This window comes from Euleptes europaea, chromosome 15, assembly GCF_029931775.1.
Source record: "Euleptes europaea isolate rEulEur1 chromosome 15, rEulEur1.hap1, whole genome shotgun sequence".
Lineage (NCBI taxonomy): Eukaryota > Metazoa > Chordata > Lepidosauria > Squamata > Sphaerodactylidae > Euleptes > Euleptes europaea.
The window spans coordinates 42,860,944-42,876,892 of record NC_079326.1 but is presented as its reverse complement, the minus strand read 5'-3'; the positions used below and the strand labels follow the sequence as shown (position 1 = coordinate 42,876,892).

Sequence of the window (15,949 nt, the reverse complement as noted above, 5' to 3'; positions counted from 1 at the left end):
CATCAGATGTTCTCTTTCAAAGAAGAGAACATCCATTTGGAGATCATAAACCCCTGGCCAAATTCTTTTTTTCCAAGGGGGAATCTAAATTGAAATTCTTTTCAGTTTTGCAGGGCCCTTAATGTCCATGTCTTTTGGCAGAACAGTTATAAAGACATTGTCAAAACTGGGTTATCTTCAAAGCTATACAAACCTTAGAGATCCACAAACTCAGTCACCAAAGATCATGACCCCTCCCTTTTGGCAACTTCTCCTTTCCTGGCATCATGCACATGCTGTTATTCCATGATTTCTGTGCACACTGAAGAAAACTCAGGTGAGGGAGAAGATCTTCCAGCATTGTGCAAAGGTCTTTAAAGAAGCAGTAAGAAAGACTCATGCTGATTCTCTTTCCCAAAACCCAAATGAGATGTCACTTCCCTTGAGCTTTCTGGTATGAAGAGGGATGGGATCTTTTCTCTCACTGAGCTTTGTGCTTTTGGAAATGATAACAAGCAGTACAAGTTTTTTTAACTCTGACTCCCCCCAACACCTGGTGCAAAGTTAGAGTGAGTCACTTTGCATCAGTCATATAGGAAGGTCTAGAAGCAGCAAGAGATATTTGTGCTGCCCCTTGTCTTCTCTAAAGCTTTGTGTCAAGCAAAACCAAACCCTGACTTTTCCCCAAGGTATCTGTTTAGGGCACAGCACTCACAGGAAAGGAGGAGCTGGTGGCAACCACAAATAATGGCTATGTACTGAGTAAAGCCAAAGTTTGAGTACCATGGCAAAATGGTGCAGAAGGAAAGGTTAAATACCTCTCCTCCCTTTAGAACCACTTCCCCAATCAAATTAGCTACCTGTTACCTGTTCTTGAAATTAAAATGGGAGATCCATCATTATGTATCTCCCACATCATGTCTACTTTGGCCCCAAGTGGCTACTGTAACTAAGAGTAAATCTTTAAGGAACAACAGAAGGCAAGTCCAGCTTTGAAAACAGCTCCGGGTTTACTTACATCAATCGGTGATTTTGAGTATTTCAACATTCCATTATCCAGGACAAAAAAGCGCTGTGGAGAAACAGTTTGTTAATGACTAAATAAAATCTGGATTACGTAAATCCACATGTCTACAAAGGCAAATTTATATTCCCATTAATAATCAGCATATGGTTGAAAATGAAGTTAATTGACAACTTGCTCCCATTTATTTTGGCAGCAAAGCAAATGGTCAAAGCACCTCACATCTGTTATTTCAGTCAAGACAAAGATAATAACACAGGTTTTTACCTTACAGAGTGGGAGGGGAGAATCAGCACAATGCACTGGCCCCTCTTCTACAAAAAGAAATGCAGTTCCATTGAACGAACTGACAAAACAGAGTTGTTGGCTACATGCCAACATATTTATGACGGTGAGTGTAAAATCATTGATTAAAGAACAGGACCAAGAAATGGAACATAGGACTAAACAGGCAACTTTAACACTACAAAACCCTTCCCCCTGGGTTTATTAGAGTTATCTAAGATTCACAATTCATCCAGACTTGACAAGAGACCAGTGAGATGGTTAAATAAGAAAATGACACCAAATTATACACAACAATGAAATCCAAAGAATACTACGAAGGGCTCTAAAATATCTCTCAGAACTGGGTGCATGGGCAACAAGATGCCACAGTTTAATGTATGCAGTTGCAAAGTAATGCATATTGGTGAAAAAAAGTATACACCTTCAAAACAAATGCTGACAGGGTCTGAAGTGGTTGTGTCTACCCAGGAAATAGATCTTGGGGTCATGGTGGAATAAATGAAAGCATAAACACTGCAGTGGCAAATCCCATTTTAGACTTTGTTAAAGAAAAATTGAAAAGAAAATGGTATCAGTTTGCAAAATTAACGAGTTGTATCTACCTCCCCACTTTGCTATTATGTTCCTCTACATGAAGCCCTTCATTTTTTAAAAAAAAGTATTTATTGCTTTGATACTTGTGCCCCACTTTCCTCCCCAACAGGGACCCAAGGCAGCTTACAACATCATTCTTCCCTCCTCAGTTTCATCCTCATAACAACCCTGTGAGGTAGGGTTAGTCTAAAGGAGAGTGATTCGCCCAAGATCATCCAGCAAGTTTCCATGGCAGAGTGTGATTCAAACCTGGGTCTCCCACATCCCAGCCCAGCACTTTGTGTCCTGTATCACACAGCTCTGTCTCTGACACTATAGTTTTTTTTTGGGGGGGGGGCTTTTGTGTGTTTTTTTTCATACCATCTGCACTTCTGAATGACTGCCAGTACATTTCATAGTCACTGACAAGGCATGCTATTGATAGTCTTATTCCTGACCAATGTTTTAATTTTTGTTTTTATATCTTTGTACATAGTTTAACTTTGTTGTTATTGTTTTGTTTGTTTTAGTGGAATGTATTGATGCTCCCATTGGAGTTTGCAAATGAACGTTCAAGAATGGTCTTTTTCTTGGTCTATGTAATTTTTGTGATCGTTTTTTCTTTCAATCTTTGTATTTATGCAGGATTTTCTTTCTTTATTTATTTCTGATGTCCCTGTGTTTGTTTTTTGTACTTTCTACCAATAAAACTTAAAAAAAAATTTAACTTTGTTTTAATTTGTTTTAATGACACATTTTTGGGGGGGTCATTTTAAGAGTTTTAAAATGTGACTTTATCATGTATGTTTCAAATTGCTAGCTGCCTTGGTGGCCCTTGTGAGAGCAGAAAGGCGCGATATAAATTTTGTAAACAAATATATACATTCCAAAACTTGTTGTGCAACTAAAAATGCCTACGAAGAGACATTCTTGTACAGAGCTACATCTGCCCAATGCTTCCCGCTAGCCATTCCCTCCATTTAGGAGGTGGATTTGGCCTCTACAACATCAATGGCTTTTCACAGTTGTACACACCATTCAGAAGGGCTGGCCAGAGGAAGTTGGTGTTGCTTCACTGGTCAGTAACAGAACTAAGTAAATCAATCTGATTTCAGCAGGCCTTTGACAACAAAGATCTTTTCTGCTGAGCTCTTTGAGCTATTTAAAACTCACAGCAGATGTCTATTTGTTGACAAGAGTTTATTGTTGACTGATTCATTGACTTGGTTTCTTAACTGGTTGAGACATAAAGACTTTACTTGAGGTGCAGTGGCATTATTTGGATTATTCAATTGGCTTATTACGATGTTTTATCATTGATCTATATCTATATCAACCTTTAATGGCATAAATTATATTAGTTAGATATAGTTGTGTCCTGATAAAATAATACAGTTTGACTGTAAATAACTCAAATCATTACAACAATCAAATGGATTTATGCTTGGTTTCTCGAATCCTCATAGCAGCTAAAAGAAACTTAGCTACCTCCTCTGTGGTACAGGGGCGCTGATCAGTCAAGAGGAAAGCCACTTTGTCTTTTGCGGGGAGATAGAAAATATCCTGTGTAAGTTTCCCACAGGGACATGTAAAAAGCACAATGAAGCCACACGAGCCACTGTTTCTGGTTGGTCCTGCGAACATGGGCAGGTCAAATTACAGACAGGGATGTTCTTAAATCTACCCTGAAGAATCTATCCATTTTACTGTTTCGTTCTCTCGCTTCCCAGCCTTTTGGCTAAGATTAAGCATGTGTGTAGTTTTGTTCTATTGGTAAGTATTAGCCACTTCAAAGTCATGGGATAATTTTTGTCTAAATAAATCTTCCCTTGGCACTGAAGGGACGTTTGAAATCCCAGACTTGCAAAAATGAACAAATATGATGACATTATTCAATAGTAACCACATTAGTACAGTGAAAGGATGAGAGGATAAAAGAGTACAGAGAAATCTGCAAATTAATGAGACTCCCTTTAGTTTAAAACATGACATTACTTGCCATCAATGGTAATATTATTTTTAAAATAAAAAGCAGCCCCAAAAGCAGAAGGATCAAAGCGTGTGTGTGAGGAGGGGGTTTAACTGTTTTCCTCTGGCTGTTTTCCCCGCTCAAAATGTCCTTTCCCCCTTCAGCCCCTAAACCATCCTTTAAATTTGAAACAGAGGCTGTTAAACATCTTTTCTCTATCAGGAAGTAGTTCTGACTGACTAACCCTTATATGAGGGGAAAAAGCAGGCCAATCTCTTAATTGTCTAAATGTACATAATAAGAATTGCAAGTTTTTCAGGTATAAGAACTAAAAGTGGTGCAAAAACTCTAACGAAGATCTGAGGCTAGTAGAACGAACGACGGCATATATCCAACGTTGTATCTGTATTTTAGTTGGTTTTAAATTCTAGTTTGTATGTTTTAAATTTTATTGTCTGTATTAATCACCACCCCCACCCCAGTTTATTGTAATCAGCCTCATATCCTTTGGGAGAGAGATGGGATGCAAATATTTTAAATAAATACAGTTTCAAAGACTTAATACAGGGGTGTCAAACATAAGGCCTAGGGGCCAGATCCAGCCCCTTGAGAGCCCGGACCAACCAAGTGGCATTTATGTTATATCCGGCCCTCGTAACAATTGAGTTCGACACCCCTGACTCAATATATTAACGAATGGGAACAGTCCGAAGCAGGTATAAACAGAAGCAAGTCCCATGTTATTCAACAGCACATATTCCCAGGAAAGTGGGAATGGCACTTTAGAAGAGGGGGGCTCCTTATGAAGAGCCACTAGCTGGAATCCTAAAGACACGTTCCTGGGAATTGCCATTTCTCTACAATGGACCGAAAAGGGAGGGTTGCTTACATGCTTCCCCATCCCCAACATCCGCACAAACCTTAGAAACACAGGGATGCTTCCCAAAAGGGATCAATTGGGCCCGTATGAGAGACACATACAGAAAGGAAAGGAAGGCTGTATTGATTCCAGCCCTATGAGGAAGCGGAGCTTTGTTTAAAATTCACAAACGTTGTTTTAATCGAGGATTGATTTTTTTTCCTGTATATTTTATTGTTATCATATGGATCACTAGAGGTGGTTTTGCCAGGAAATGATACTACTTTGGACTAAATATTTGCAGCTAAAGGCAACATATATGATTGAGCTCCCCAAATACAAAGGTTGCAATCTTAAGCAAGCTCACTTGGCAGGAAGTTGTACTGAAATCAAAAGGTCTTGGCTGCATACAAAGAAATGTGTTCTGGATCAGTTTTCAAGACTTCACAAGCCTACCATTTATTTTACCAGTGTCCCTTTGCTGTCTGAACATCCAAACCATGTCCTCCAATACTTTTCATATAACACATCAAGTATATCTGTCAGGTCCTCCATAGTTTTTGCTGACTCAGAGGTTTCTGGCTTTTAACAATATGCCAAACCATAGCAAAGACTGTACCTGCATTTATTTCTGTTTTCACTATGTAATATAATGAGTATTTCTCTATTTGTTTTGCATTCTCTCACGGCACTCTATATTTGAATGCATTTTGTTCTTCATTATTCTCTGGCTGCTGAAAAAGGGAATGGAAGAATGGAAGTAATGACTGCCGCTGATAAGCACGCAAGCATTACAGAAAAGGAATTTGTTGTTCCAGACAAGGAACATATTTTAATGCGGGGTATCTATCAGGAAAGTTCATACAGAGAATACAATAAACTAACTGGAGATTGCACGGACCATAAAAACATCATAAAATGAGACCCTGGGGGGGGGGGGGGTCCGAAGGGCAAATAGTTTTGCCTCAAACGATAATGACCCCTTCCTTTTATGTAAAGGTCATATAAGTGTTTTATGGACATTTTACCTTGTGCCAGCCTTTCAAAGGCCATTTCCTTTTCTTCAGCATGAATCCCTCATGTTTGTCTGGCTTCTGGACATTCGTCTGGCCAATTTTCAGGCCCTCGATGATCTCCCAGTTGTCTGGTTCCTAAAGGGGAAAAAAACCCAATCAAGCTCACAACTTCAATATTTTAGTTAAAATTGCTCATATAATATAAACCATTTTTTAACAAAAAATTAAAATTGCTATCCAATGTATTATTTGAGAATAAGTTCCTTTGAACTCAACCGAGATTACCTCTGAGTAACCATTCATAGGATTCAGCTGAAAATGTTCGTTTGGGGTTAAAAAGTTTGATATCTTTCTTAACATTAAATTGAGAGCTTAAAGCTAACATTCAGAGCAAGCATGGTATAGTGGTTAGGAGCGATGGACTCTAATCTGGAGAACCAGGTTTGATTTCCCACTCCTCCACATGAGCGGTGGACTCTAATCTGGTGAACTAATTTCCCCGCTCCTACACATAAAGCCAATTGGGTGACCTTGAGAGCTCTCTCAGCCTCATCTACCTCACAAGGTGTCTGTTGAGGAGAGAGGAAGGGACGGAGATTGTAAGACAGTTTGATTCTCCTTTAAAAAAGTAGAGAAAATCAGCATATAAAAACTAACTCCTCTTCTTCTTTTTCTTCTTCTTCAAAGACTTGTTTTATTTTTAAAGCCATTTCATGCAGAATCTACTTGTTACAGAAAACATGGGTGTGAATTCACTGTAACACTGAGGAACATTCACCCTTCAACCAATGCTGTGATGTTATCATGCTGACAATTTCTTAATTCCTGCCTGCCAATGATATGGACCAGAGCAGGGAAATCGTAACACAGGATTCTAAAAGCTATGGCAGAGAACTTGATACGGGCATGTTATTTTCAGTAGCATCCGTAAGATGAATTCCAAAGTTCCTTGGCAGGAAGTCTGTTGTCAAAGAGTTCTGTTGGAAAAAGCACCACGTACATCACCGGGATATACTTTATTCTAAGGTCTATGGACATGGGCATCTAAAAGCTTGATCCAAAGCCCTAAAAAACTGGCATTTGCATCCTGGAAGCTATGCAGGCCCCAACAGCAAGCTTTTGGCTGAGCAGTGGTTATGTAGAGGCACAGCACACCCGCATGGAGGCTGTACATGCAGCCAACACAATTTACATGGTCTCAGCAGCCTCTCTCTTTGGGGGGGCTGGTACAGGCATGCAAATCACAGTGGCTGAATGTGAGAATCAGCTCCCTCTTGGGGAATACACAAACAGCCCTACACATGAGCGTTGAATAGCTGGAAGCCCAATGGTAGTGCCTGCACATTTCCCCCCAAAGCACCCACATTACGGACCACTTTAAGTATGAACAGACTATGTAAACAGAAAGGGCACTGTTAATGCATTGCAAACAATCCCTATTGAGGCAGCCTGTATGGTCCCAGATTTGTGCAATGCTACCTCCTCTACATGAGCGGCAGACTTTAATTTAGTGAACCATGTTCGTTTCTCCACTCCTACACATGAAGCCTGCTGGTTGACCTTGGGCTAGCCACTGTTCTCTGAACTCTCTCAGCCCTACCTACCTCACAAGGGGTCTGTTGTGGGGAAGGGAAGGCGATTGTAAGCCGGTTTGAGACGCCTTAAAGGTAGAGAAAATCAGGGTATAAAAACCAACCACTACTACTACTAATACCACTGTAAGCCGGGTTGATTCTCCTTAAAAAAAGTAGAGAAAGTCGGCATATAAAAACCAACTCTCCTCCTCACTATCGTTTATTTTGCCAGCACTCTCCAGGATCAATGGCAGAGGAAGTCCTCTCCTAGCATCCTGAGACCTTTTCATTGGAGATGTCAAAGTTTGAAGCTAGGGCTCTGCACTGAGCCATGCTCCTTGTTAGGTGGCTAACTAAGCACAAAGCCCAGTGCATGTTGATCCACCCACAGGAGCTGCACACATTAAAACCGTCCACCCATTTAACAGCTTTTGTGCATGAATCGCCAATGCAGGCTTCATTACCTTACTTACTTTAGTTATAGTGACAGGCTCATTTTCTAGCAGCTGTTTGCTGATCACGGGGTCTGTGCTTCCAGTAGACATGTTCCGCTCTAAGACATGGCCACTCTGAAACAAACAACAATAAGAAGAGTTATGTGCTCAGTCAGAGAAAATGACTTTCCCATACATGACCGGGAGGGTACTGTTTATAGAAGACTCCTGGAAGCAACTTAAATAATCACTGCCTCATCTAAAACAAATTTACAGTACATGTTAACAATGAACAGCATAGCCATCAACAGCATGGGTAGGATTAAAACAATGACTGCTGAACAAGGCATCTAAAAACTTCTGTATAAGTAAACTTCAGTGTTATATATCTTCCATTGGCTCTTCCTCCCTCCAAAGCTTAGAATATTATCAATACAACCATCTTTCCTTCATGTTTTTTCTATCTCTTATTCCACAACCATTAATGATTTGTGCCGTAGATTTTAATTTCTGTAAAAAGCCTACTTGTTCTTTTTGATCTTATCATCCCTTAAAGCTCGCGGGTTTCTTGGTTTTTCCTCACGAACTTGGTTCTTTCCATCAATCTCTCTTTACCTTTAGGCCTCAGAACCATACATAAATGCCTATAATCCCCTCTCATTCTATATTACTTCCTTTGGCCTGCAAGCCTTTGTACCATACTTACCGCCTCAGTGAAAATGAGAGCCAGTGTGGTGTAGTGGTTAAGAGCGGTGGTTTGGAGCAGTGGACTCTGATCTGGAGAACCGGGTTTGATTCCCCACTCCTCCACATGAGCGGTGGAGGCTAATCTGGTGAACTGGATTTGTTTCCCTGCTCCTACACATAAGGCCAGCTGGGTGACCTTGGGCAAGTTACAGCTCTGTTCAAGCTCTCTCAGCCCCACCTACCTCACAGGATGTCTGTTGTGGGGAGGGGAGGGGAAGGTGATTGTAAGCTGGTTTGACTCTCCCTTAAGTGATAGAGAAAGTCAGCATTTAAAAACCAACTCTTCTTCTTCTTCATTCTGTGAGTCAGTATTTGTAATATATGTGATAGTACTCTAAAATCATCTAGGAACGTTTTGGGATTATTATCCTCTGGAACATATGAAAATTGTAGTTTATCATCCATTATGTGGCCATTTGAACAGATTGTGAAACACCACTCACGCTCTCCTCATGGATAACAATGATGACTCAGAAACAGTTACCTTGGATGTCTGATCTGTTATTTCCCCATAAAAATGCTGTCACCAGTGAGGGTGGAAAGACCCTGTGAACCTATAGATTCTTCTGCATCTGACAAATAATATTCCACTGATCTACACAGAGTAAATTATACCACGTTCATCTTCTATTCTCTACAATTGCTGTCTCCTTAGAAATAGGTGCATCTTTAAAGAAGAAAGATGGGTAGTTCAGGTTTGACCCAAGTTTAGTTGGGTCAAAAATACAATGCTACGACTAATGAATTATTTCTGAAACAAGTATAACGGCTCGTACGGTTGGATGTCATCACGCGATCAGAGAATATCCACAACCAGTTTCAGGCAAGGCTTGATCATCTGTCCTAACTCTTACTTCAGTGTGAAGAATTCTATGCATTCCCTTCATCATCCCACTTTGAGATATCTTTTTTCTTCTTCTTTTCCTCCTCCTCTTCCTCCTCTCATAGTAACTTAGACCCAAATCACATGTTATCACTGAGGTTAAAAAATTCCATATGAACAATTCTCACAATAATCTCTATAAACAGTAGCCGTTGAGGTTGGACAAACAAAGTAGTTATCTGTTGTCCATGAAAACAAACCAGCACCTCGTTCCCCAGACCCACACTTCTCTTCTTTACAGATGCCACTGTTGTGGTTTGGAACTAAACCTAGAGAAAGCAGCTGCTACATAAATGTAAGAATCGGGTATTAATGATTAATTCCATATCTAAAATCAGTACTACCTAAAGTGATCCCTTTCTGACAAGTCTAGGCTACCATCTACTACAGGGGTCCCCAACATGATGCCTGTGGGCACCATATCGCCCACTGACACCTTGCCAGTGTTTTTATAAAGTGGGTTGGGCCAGGTGGGACTTCTGAGGGAACACTGGAGATCGGACTGGCTGGGCAAAGTTTTTCAAAACTTGCTTCGGCAGTAGCTGCCTCCATAGTGCACAAGGATCTTGACTATGTGACTGAAAATAAGCCGTTTGTTTACTAGAAAATGTTTATGAATGATATGTTCATTTTAAAAGGCATCCTGTTAAAACAGCTCTGCCTGAAATGTTGAAGTTATTATTATAGGCCAGTCCCTGCGACAAAGACTGAATGGACATAAGTCTGACATCAGAGGTCAGAGGTCTCCGTCAGAGGTCTCCTCCCGCTCCTTGCGCATTTTGCCTGTGTTTTCCAGCTGCTGTTTTAGCCAGAATCTGGAAAATGCGGACAAAACGCGCAGGGAGAACAAGCCGACCTCTGACAGGTGGATAAGGCGTACATAATCAAAAGGAAGCCCCAAAGCAGTTGGGGGTGGGCGCAGGGAAACGTCCCTGCATAAAAGCCCAAGACACCCCTTCCCCCCAAAAAAAGATTGATCCTGAGTGTTAGGGGATCCTTGGGATCAGATTGAGATGTGAGGTGGGGAGCGGAACAAGAAAATCATCACTCTTGCTAAATTTGTAGAAAAGCTCCTGTTAGACCGAGTGGGAGAATCTGTATCAGTTTCCCCTGAAGATTACTGCTAGTTTACTGGAAAGTGATGTCTGTCACTTTTTCCTCAGATCTCATTTTTGTTACAAAGGGAAAAAAATAAAGACAGTTATTTGGTATTAAAATGAACAAATGGGAAAATTAAACTGGAAATATCATCCACTCAAAAGTCAAAGTGCTCTCCAATTAAGTTAGAGCAATTATTTCAGGACATCGTTCAGTCAAACCTTTTTTCTTGGCTGATGCCTAAGAGATTATGATGCCACCAAGCCCATCCTCTCTCATCTCCTAAATGTCCTCTGGCCATTTTGCGCTATAGCCAAGAGCTAAACATGAGCCTGTATTCCAAAAAGACTTAATGCCCTCGTTTCAGGTCACACACAGTGCTTTTTCAATACACTACTGGATTAAGGAGATATATTTCTCTTTATTTTTACGCTTCAGATTTTTAGAAGGAGAAGAAGAAGAGTTGGTTTTTATGTGCCGACTCTCTCTTCCACTTCAGGAAGAATCAAACCAGCTTACACAATCACCTTCCCTTCCCCTCCCCACAACAGACACCCTGTGAGGTAGGTGGGGCTGAGAGAGCTGTGACTAGCCCAAGGTCACCCAGCTGGCCTTATGTGTAGGAGCAGGGAAACCAACCCGATTCACCAGATTAGCCTCCACCGCTCATGTGAAGGAGTGGGGAATCGAACCCGGTTCTTCAGATTAGTGTCCACCACTCTAAACCACTGCTCTTAACCACCACACCATTCTGGCTATCAAACCAGAGTAGTGTGTGTGTGTGTGTGTGTGTGTGTGTGTGTGTGTGTGTAAGCACTGACAATAGTAAAGCATGACCATATGATTCATTCACTGTTGGCCTGCGAATGCGGGAAAGGTAGGAAAACAGCCCCTTACTGCAGATAGTCTCCCACCTGCTGCATCTCTAGTATGTAAAACTTCTGCCAGATTGGCACAGCGGAGAGACAGAGGCATTACGTTCAGATGTAATTATGTACAACTGTTAAGTTTTGCTTACATACAGCAGAGGAAAAACACATCCGAAAGCCCATATAGGAAATATTATTCCTGCTTCTGTGAAGTTTAGAGTCCACGCTAGTAGGTCAAGGGTATAAATCTGCTTAATTTCAAGTGTGGCACACACATCCTCAGTCAGGCATCCATCTTGGAATCATGCCTGAACTAACCCCACCTTCCTCAGGAGCATGCCTAGTCTCCCTGCTCAACAAAAAGTATCTGCCACTCAGTCACTAGGTGGCAACTAAAGTATATTACTGCTGCTCTCACGTGGTGGTGGTGGGAAATTCTGTCAAGTTGCAGCCATCTTATGGCAACACTGTAGGGTCTTCAAGGCAAAAGATATTTGGAGGTGGTTTGCCATTGCCTGCCTCTGTGTAGTGACCCTAGACTTTCTTTGAGCCTCCCATCCAAATACTAACCAGGGCCGATCCTGCTTGGCTTCTGAGATCTGATGAGATAGGGCTAGCCTAGGCTAACAAGGCCAAGTTATAGGTAACATATTGTCCTGTCCCTCTCCGGATGTACTGCTTGCTACGGCTGGTGGTGGAAAAAGGATGGGACAACAGTTCAATCCAACCTTTCTACTCAAAGGGATTTAGTTACTTGTTTTTCCCCCTCAAGTAGTACTATTTGTTCTGCTATTTTCCTCTATTTATTGAACTCTGAAGAGGCAGCATATAAATTTCCCAAATAAAACCATGCTTTGAGTGGTTTAATTTTTAAGAGGCAAAAATCATTTAACAAAACAAAGATACACGCTCTTTATCTACTGGAAAGCAGCCAAATGCCACAGAAATACCAAATGCATGCTTTTTATAGACTCAAAAATTCCAACAAGAAATTGCCCTTGAAAGAACTTCTGGGCTTTCCCCTGAAGTGATGTCAGTCCTCACTAGGAATTTTACCATAGAGTTTCCAGCAATTCCTAGAGTGGTATGACTTCACTTCTGGATTTTTTTCCAGAAAGGATGGCACATCAAAAGTCCAATGGACATTTCAAATAAAGTTTTCTACTGTCGAAGGCTTTCACGGTCAGAGTTCATTGGTTCTTGTAGGTTATCCGGGCTGTGTAACCGTGGTCTTGGAATTTTCTTTCCTGACGTTTCGCCAGCAACTGTGGCCGGCATCTTCAGAGGAGTAACACTGAAGGACAGTGTCTCTCAGTGTCAAGGGTGTAGGAAGAGTAATATATAGTCGGAAAGGGGTTGGGTTTGAGCTGAGTATTGTCCTGCAAAAGTATTGTCCTGTAAGTATCAAGATAATGTGCTAATGAGGGTATGGTATGTTAATATGGAACCATTGTATCCTGAAGTGATCTGTTAATGTGTGTAATCCAAAGCTAATCTGTATGGCTATTGTTGAATGTTGTCTTTGTCTGGAGGTTTTTCAGGGCAGGAATAAGGCTTGGCTTCCTGCCCTGAAAAACCTCCAGACAAAGACAACATTCAACAATAGCCATACAGATTAGCTTTGGATTACACACATTAACAGATCACTTCAGGATACAATGGTTCCATATTAACATACCATACCCTCATTAGCACATTATCTTGATACTTACAGGACAATACTTTTGCAGGACAATACTCAGCTCAAACCCAACCCCTTTCTGACTATATATTACTCTTCCTACACCCTTGACACTGAGAGACACTGTCCTTCAGTGTTACTCCTCTGAAGATGCCGGCCACAGTTGCTGGCGAAACGTCAGGAAAGAAAATTCCAAGACTACGGTTACACAGCCCGGATAACCTACAAGAACCAAAGTTTTCTACTGCTGGAAGTGCCAGCAGTGGCGGGAAACAAGAGGCGGGGCAGGCCATCCCCCACCCCTCTTGAGGAGGGCTGGCAACCCTAAGCAGAAACCAGAAATCAAGGGGGGAAATCATAATACTATATCCCGTGGGAGAAATCCTGTACACCATATAGCGTACCTTTTAAAAATTATTTTGTAATGTTTTATAATTTTAGATTTTTTCCTGTTGTACAAAGCAACTGAATTCTTGATCACACATACACAATGGCCAGCGACAGCAGTATGCCTGAGCTTCATTAACACACACCAAGAAAATATTTCTCTAAAACCTAGAACACTAAGGGCCAACCAGATGCTGAGAAATAAATGATTCTCTCATAAGGACACTGAAAAGGCGGAGGGGGAGGCATTTAACTCTCCCATGCCTGCCTTTTCCCCCTCTGCACATCCTTCCTCTCCCCACTCCAATAAATGCCTTCCTCTCAACTATCCCTACCTCATAGCTTCATTTTTCCTCAGACACCCTGAAGTAGAATTGAAGCTGGCTGAGGGAAAATGGCATTTAGGGAACGACAAACGGCGGATTTGTTTTGCTTACATACAGCACCCAGGGAGCATAAGTGCTTGTTGTGGAGAATTGGCAGGCAGGGGAAAGATTAAGTGCTGTTCCCTCTCATTCATTGATCCAGCCTCCCACACTCCTATTACCCCAGCAAACCCAGGGCTGAGACTAGCCATACCATCTATCTCTGCTCTAACAATAAGCTTAAATGGACTCTCTTCATCCACACAGGTCCGCTGAATGTCACCTTCTCAGGTATTCTCACATCTGTATTTTTCTAAAGCAGCAGCACTAATTAATCCATCCCAAGGCCAGTAAAAAACTTCATTAGTGTTATGAACAGCAGATGATGCTATGAAGGGTTTTTTTTTTTCTGTTGACCTCTAAACATCCCTACTATAAGGAAAAACAACTGGTAACAGCCCAACAGGTATTAAAAAGTTGCAAAGCAAATAAACAGAATAGCATTCTGCGACTTACCTGCCTACTCTCCCGTTGGGAAGAGGATGAAGTAGAGGCACTTTTATGAGACGGTGTAGAGGTTCTGTGAGCAGGAGATACACCCTTCTCCTCTGAACTCATCACGGCGGCTAGATTTTGGTGGCCTTCTTTCACTGTGAAGACCACATTGATCTCATTCAGATGTCCAAACAAATATAGAACTCAGTGGTTTTCAGCCTTCTTCCATTTCACAGTGTGTTCTCTACATGAAAGGGTATGATGAATTCAAGGCATCTAAACCAGACCTTTAAAGAAAAAGACAAAGGTGGAGAGATTACATATACATACTCCTTTAAAAAATTCCTCTCTCTCTTTCTCACACACACACACATTCCCACACACTTTTGCAAAAAACAAACATCATTTTCCCTGAAAAGAAAAAAAAATGCCCTCCTTTATGTTCTATATGAATTCACCTATGAATTTAAATCAATCCCTCTCTTGTTATCTAAATATGAGTTGGGGGGGCGGGACGACAAGAATGCAATTCTATTGCGGACACAATTTTTGTACTTCCAGGTATCCAACATAATTTCTTCATTGAAAAAAAAAACACACTTTCTCCTTATATTATATTGATTGTTCTCTTTCCTTTTCTTGCCTGGCTTCCCAAGCAACCAATTCCTTTGCAGCTAAAATTGTTTACATTCAGTTTTCTCTAACTCTCCCCTCTGGTTTCAATTATTTACAAACATGCATGCGAAATATAGCAAGTTTCATGTAAAGAACATGTAGGAAGTCTAGTATCCGTGGTAACCAGTATAGGGAGCACCACTTTTTCCCTTCGGTATCAGCCTTTAAGGGACCTCTGTGTTCTATTTGATTAGACATTTGATTAGCTGCTGGGTTTATTTATTTGCTTGAATCTTCAACTGGAGGCTGCCTTTCGCTCTTTTCCTTCCCAGAAGGCTGAGAAACCAGCTCCACCCAGCTTCACAATCAATTCAAATCTGCCTGGCCATACTACACAGAATGGAGACAACATGCCTTATCAGGCCTGAAACATCTGCTTCCCCCATCATCATCCCCACCTTCTAATATCCAGTCTGATGAAAAGTTCTGGAGAACTCAAAAGCTTCCACACAGGTTTGTGTTATCTTGGTAGGTACTAATAAAAGGAATTACACATGGCTTTTGTTCAAGGTACCAAAGTATCATTTTCTCCATATATGGTTGCCACAGATATCAATATGAACATTGAGTGTAACCAGTGTGGTCGAGTAAGAAAAGGTTAGCTATTCACAAGACACCCCTTCCTTGTCCTAAAAACTGGCTGTTTTCAAAGAAGAAAACACACATGCGTAAGGTAACCAAATGCAGCTAGAGATTTTTGTCACAGTAAACTTGAATCTTTTGGTAGCTCTGGACAGAAAGTTAAAGCAAAACTAAGACTACATATGTACTTTCTCTTCAATCCCCCCAAAGACACTAGACCAGTCATCTAATTAGATGAAATCTTGGTTGAGTAATCTTCAGAGTTTTAAACAAACTATTACATCTGCATAAACTGCAATCAGGGAAAAATTATTCCTGTTATCATTTTAAGCAAGTTTGTATTTTAAGTGAAAAAAATAATATGTTTAATTGGCTTTGCCTGTGTCTTCTATAAAGTTTGTATCTCTGGTACCTGGCATTAAATTTTATGGTACATATGGCCGGGCCCAAC

General features: G+C 41.0%; 1 protein-coding gene across 2 annotated transcripts in view; it reads right to left on the bottom strand.

Annotated features, from left to right (window-relative positions):
* Nucleotides 1–14,443, bottom strand: part of OSBPL6 (oxysterol binding protein like 6) — a 67,449-nt gene extending 53,006 nt beyond the window's left edge. For both annotated transcript variants that reach the window (XM_056861399.1, XM_056861400.1), the window contains exons 1-4: nt 14,263–14,443; nt 7,756–7,851; nt 5,721–5,843; nt 998–1,051 (exon numbers count right to left, since the gene is read on the bottom strand). In XM_056861399.1, coding sequence (XP_056717377.1) covers nt 998–1,051; nt 5,721–5,843; nt 7,756–7,851; nt 14,263–14,364 — 375 coding nt within the window. In that variant the 5' untranslated portion in view covers nt 14,365–14,443. The remainder of the gene's footprint in view (nt 1–997; nt 1,052–5,720; nt 5,844–7,755; nt 7,852–14,262) is intronic.
* Between the last annotated feature and the right edge of the window lie 1,506 nt (nt 14,444–15,949).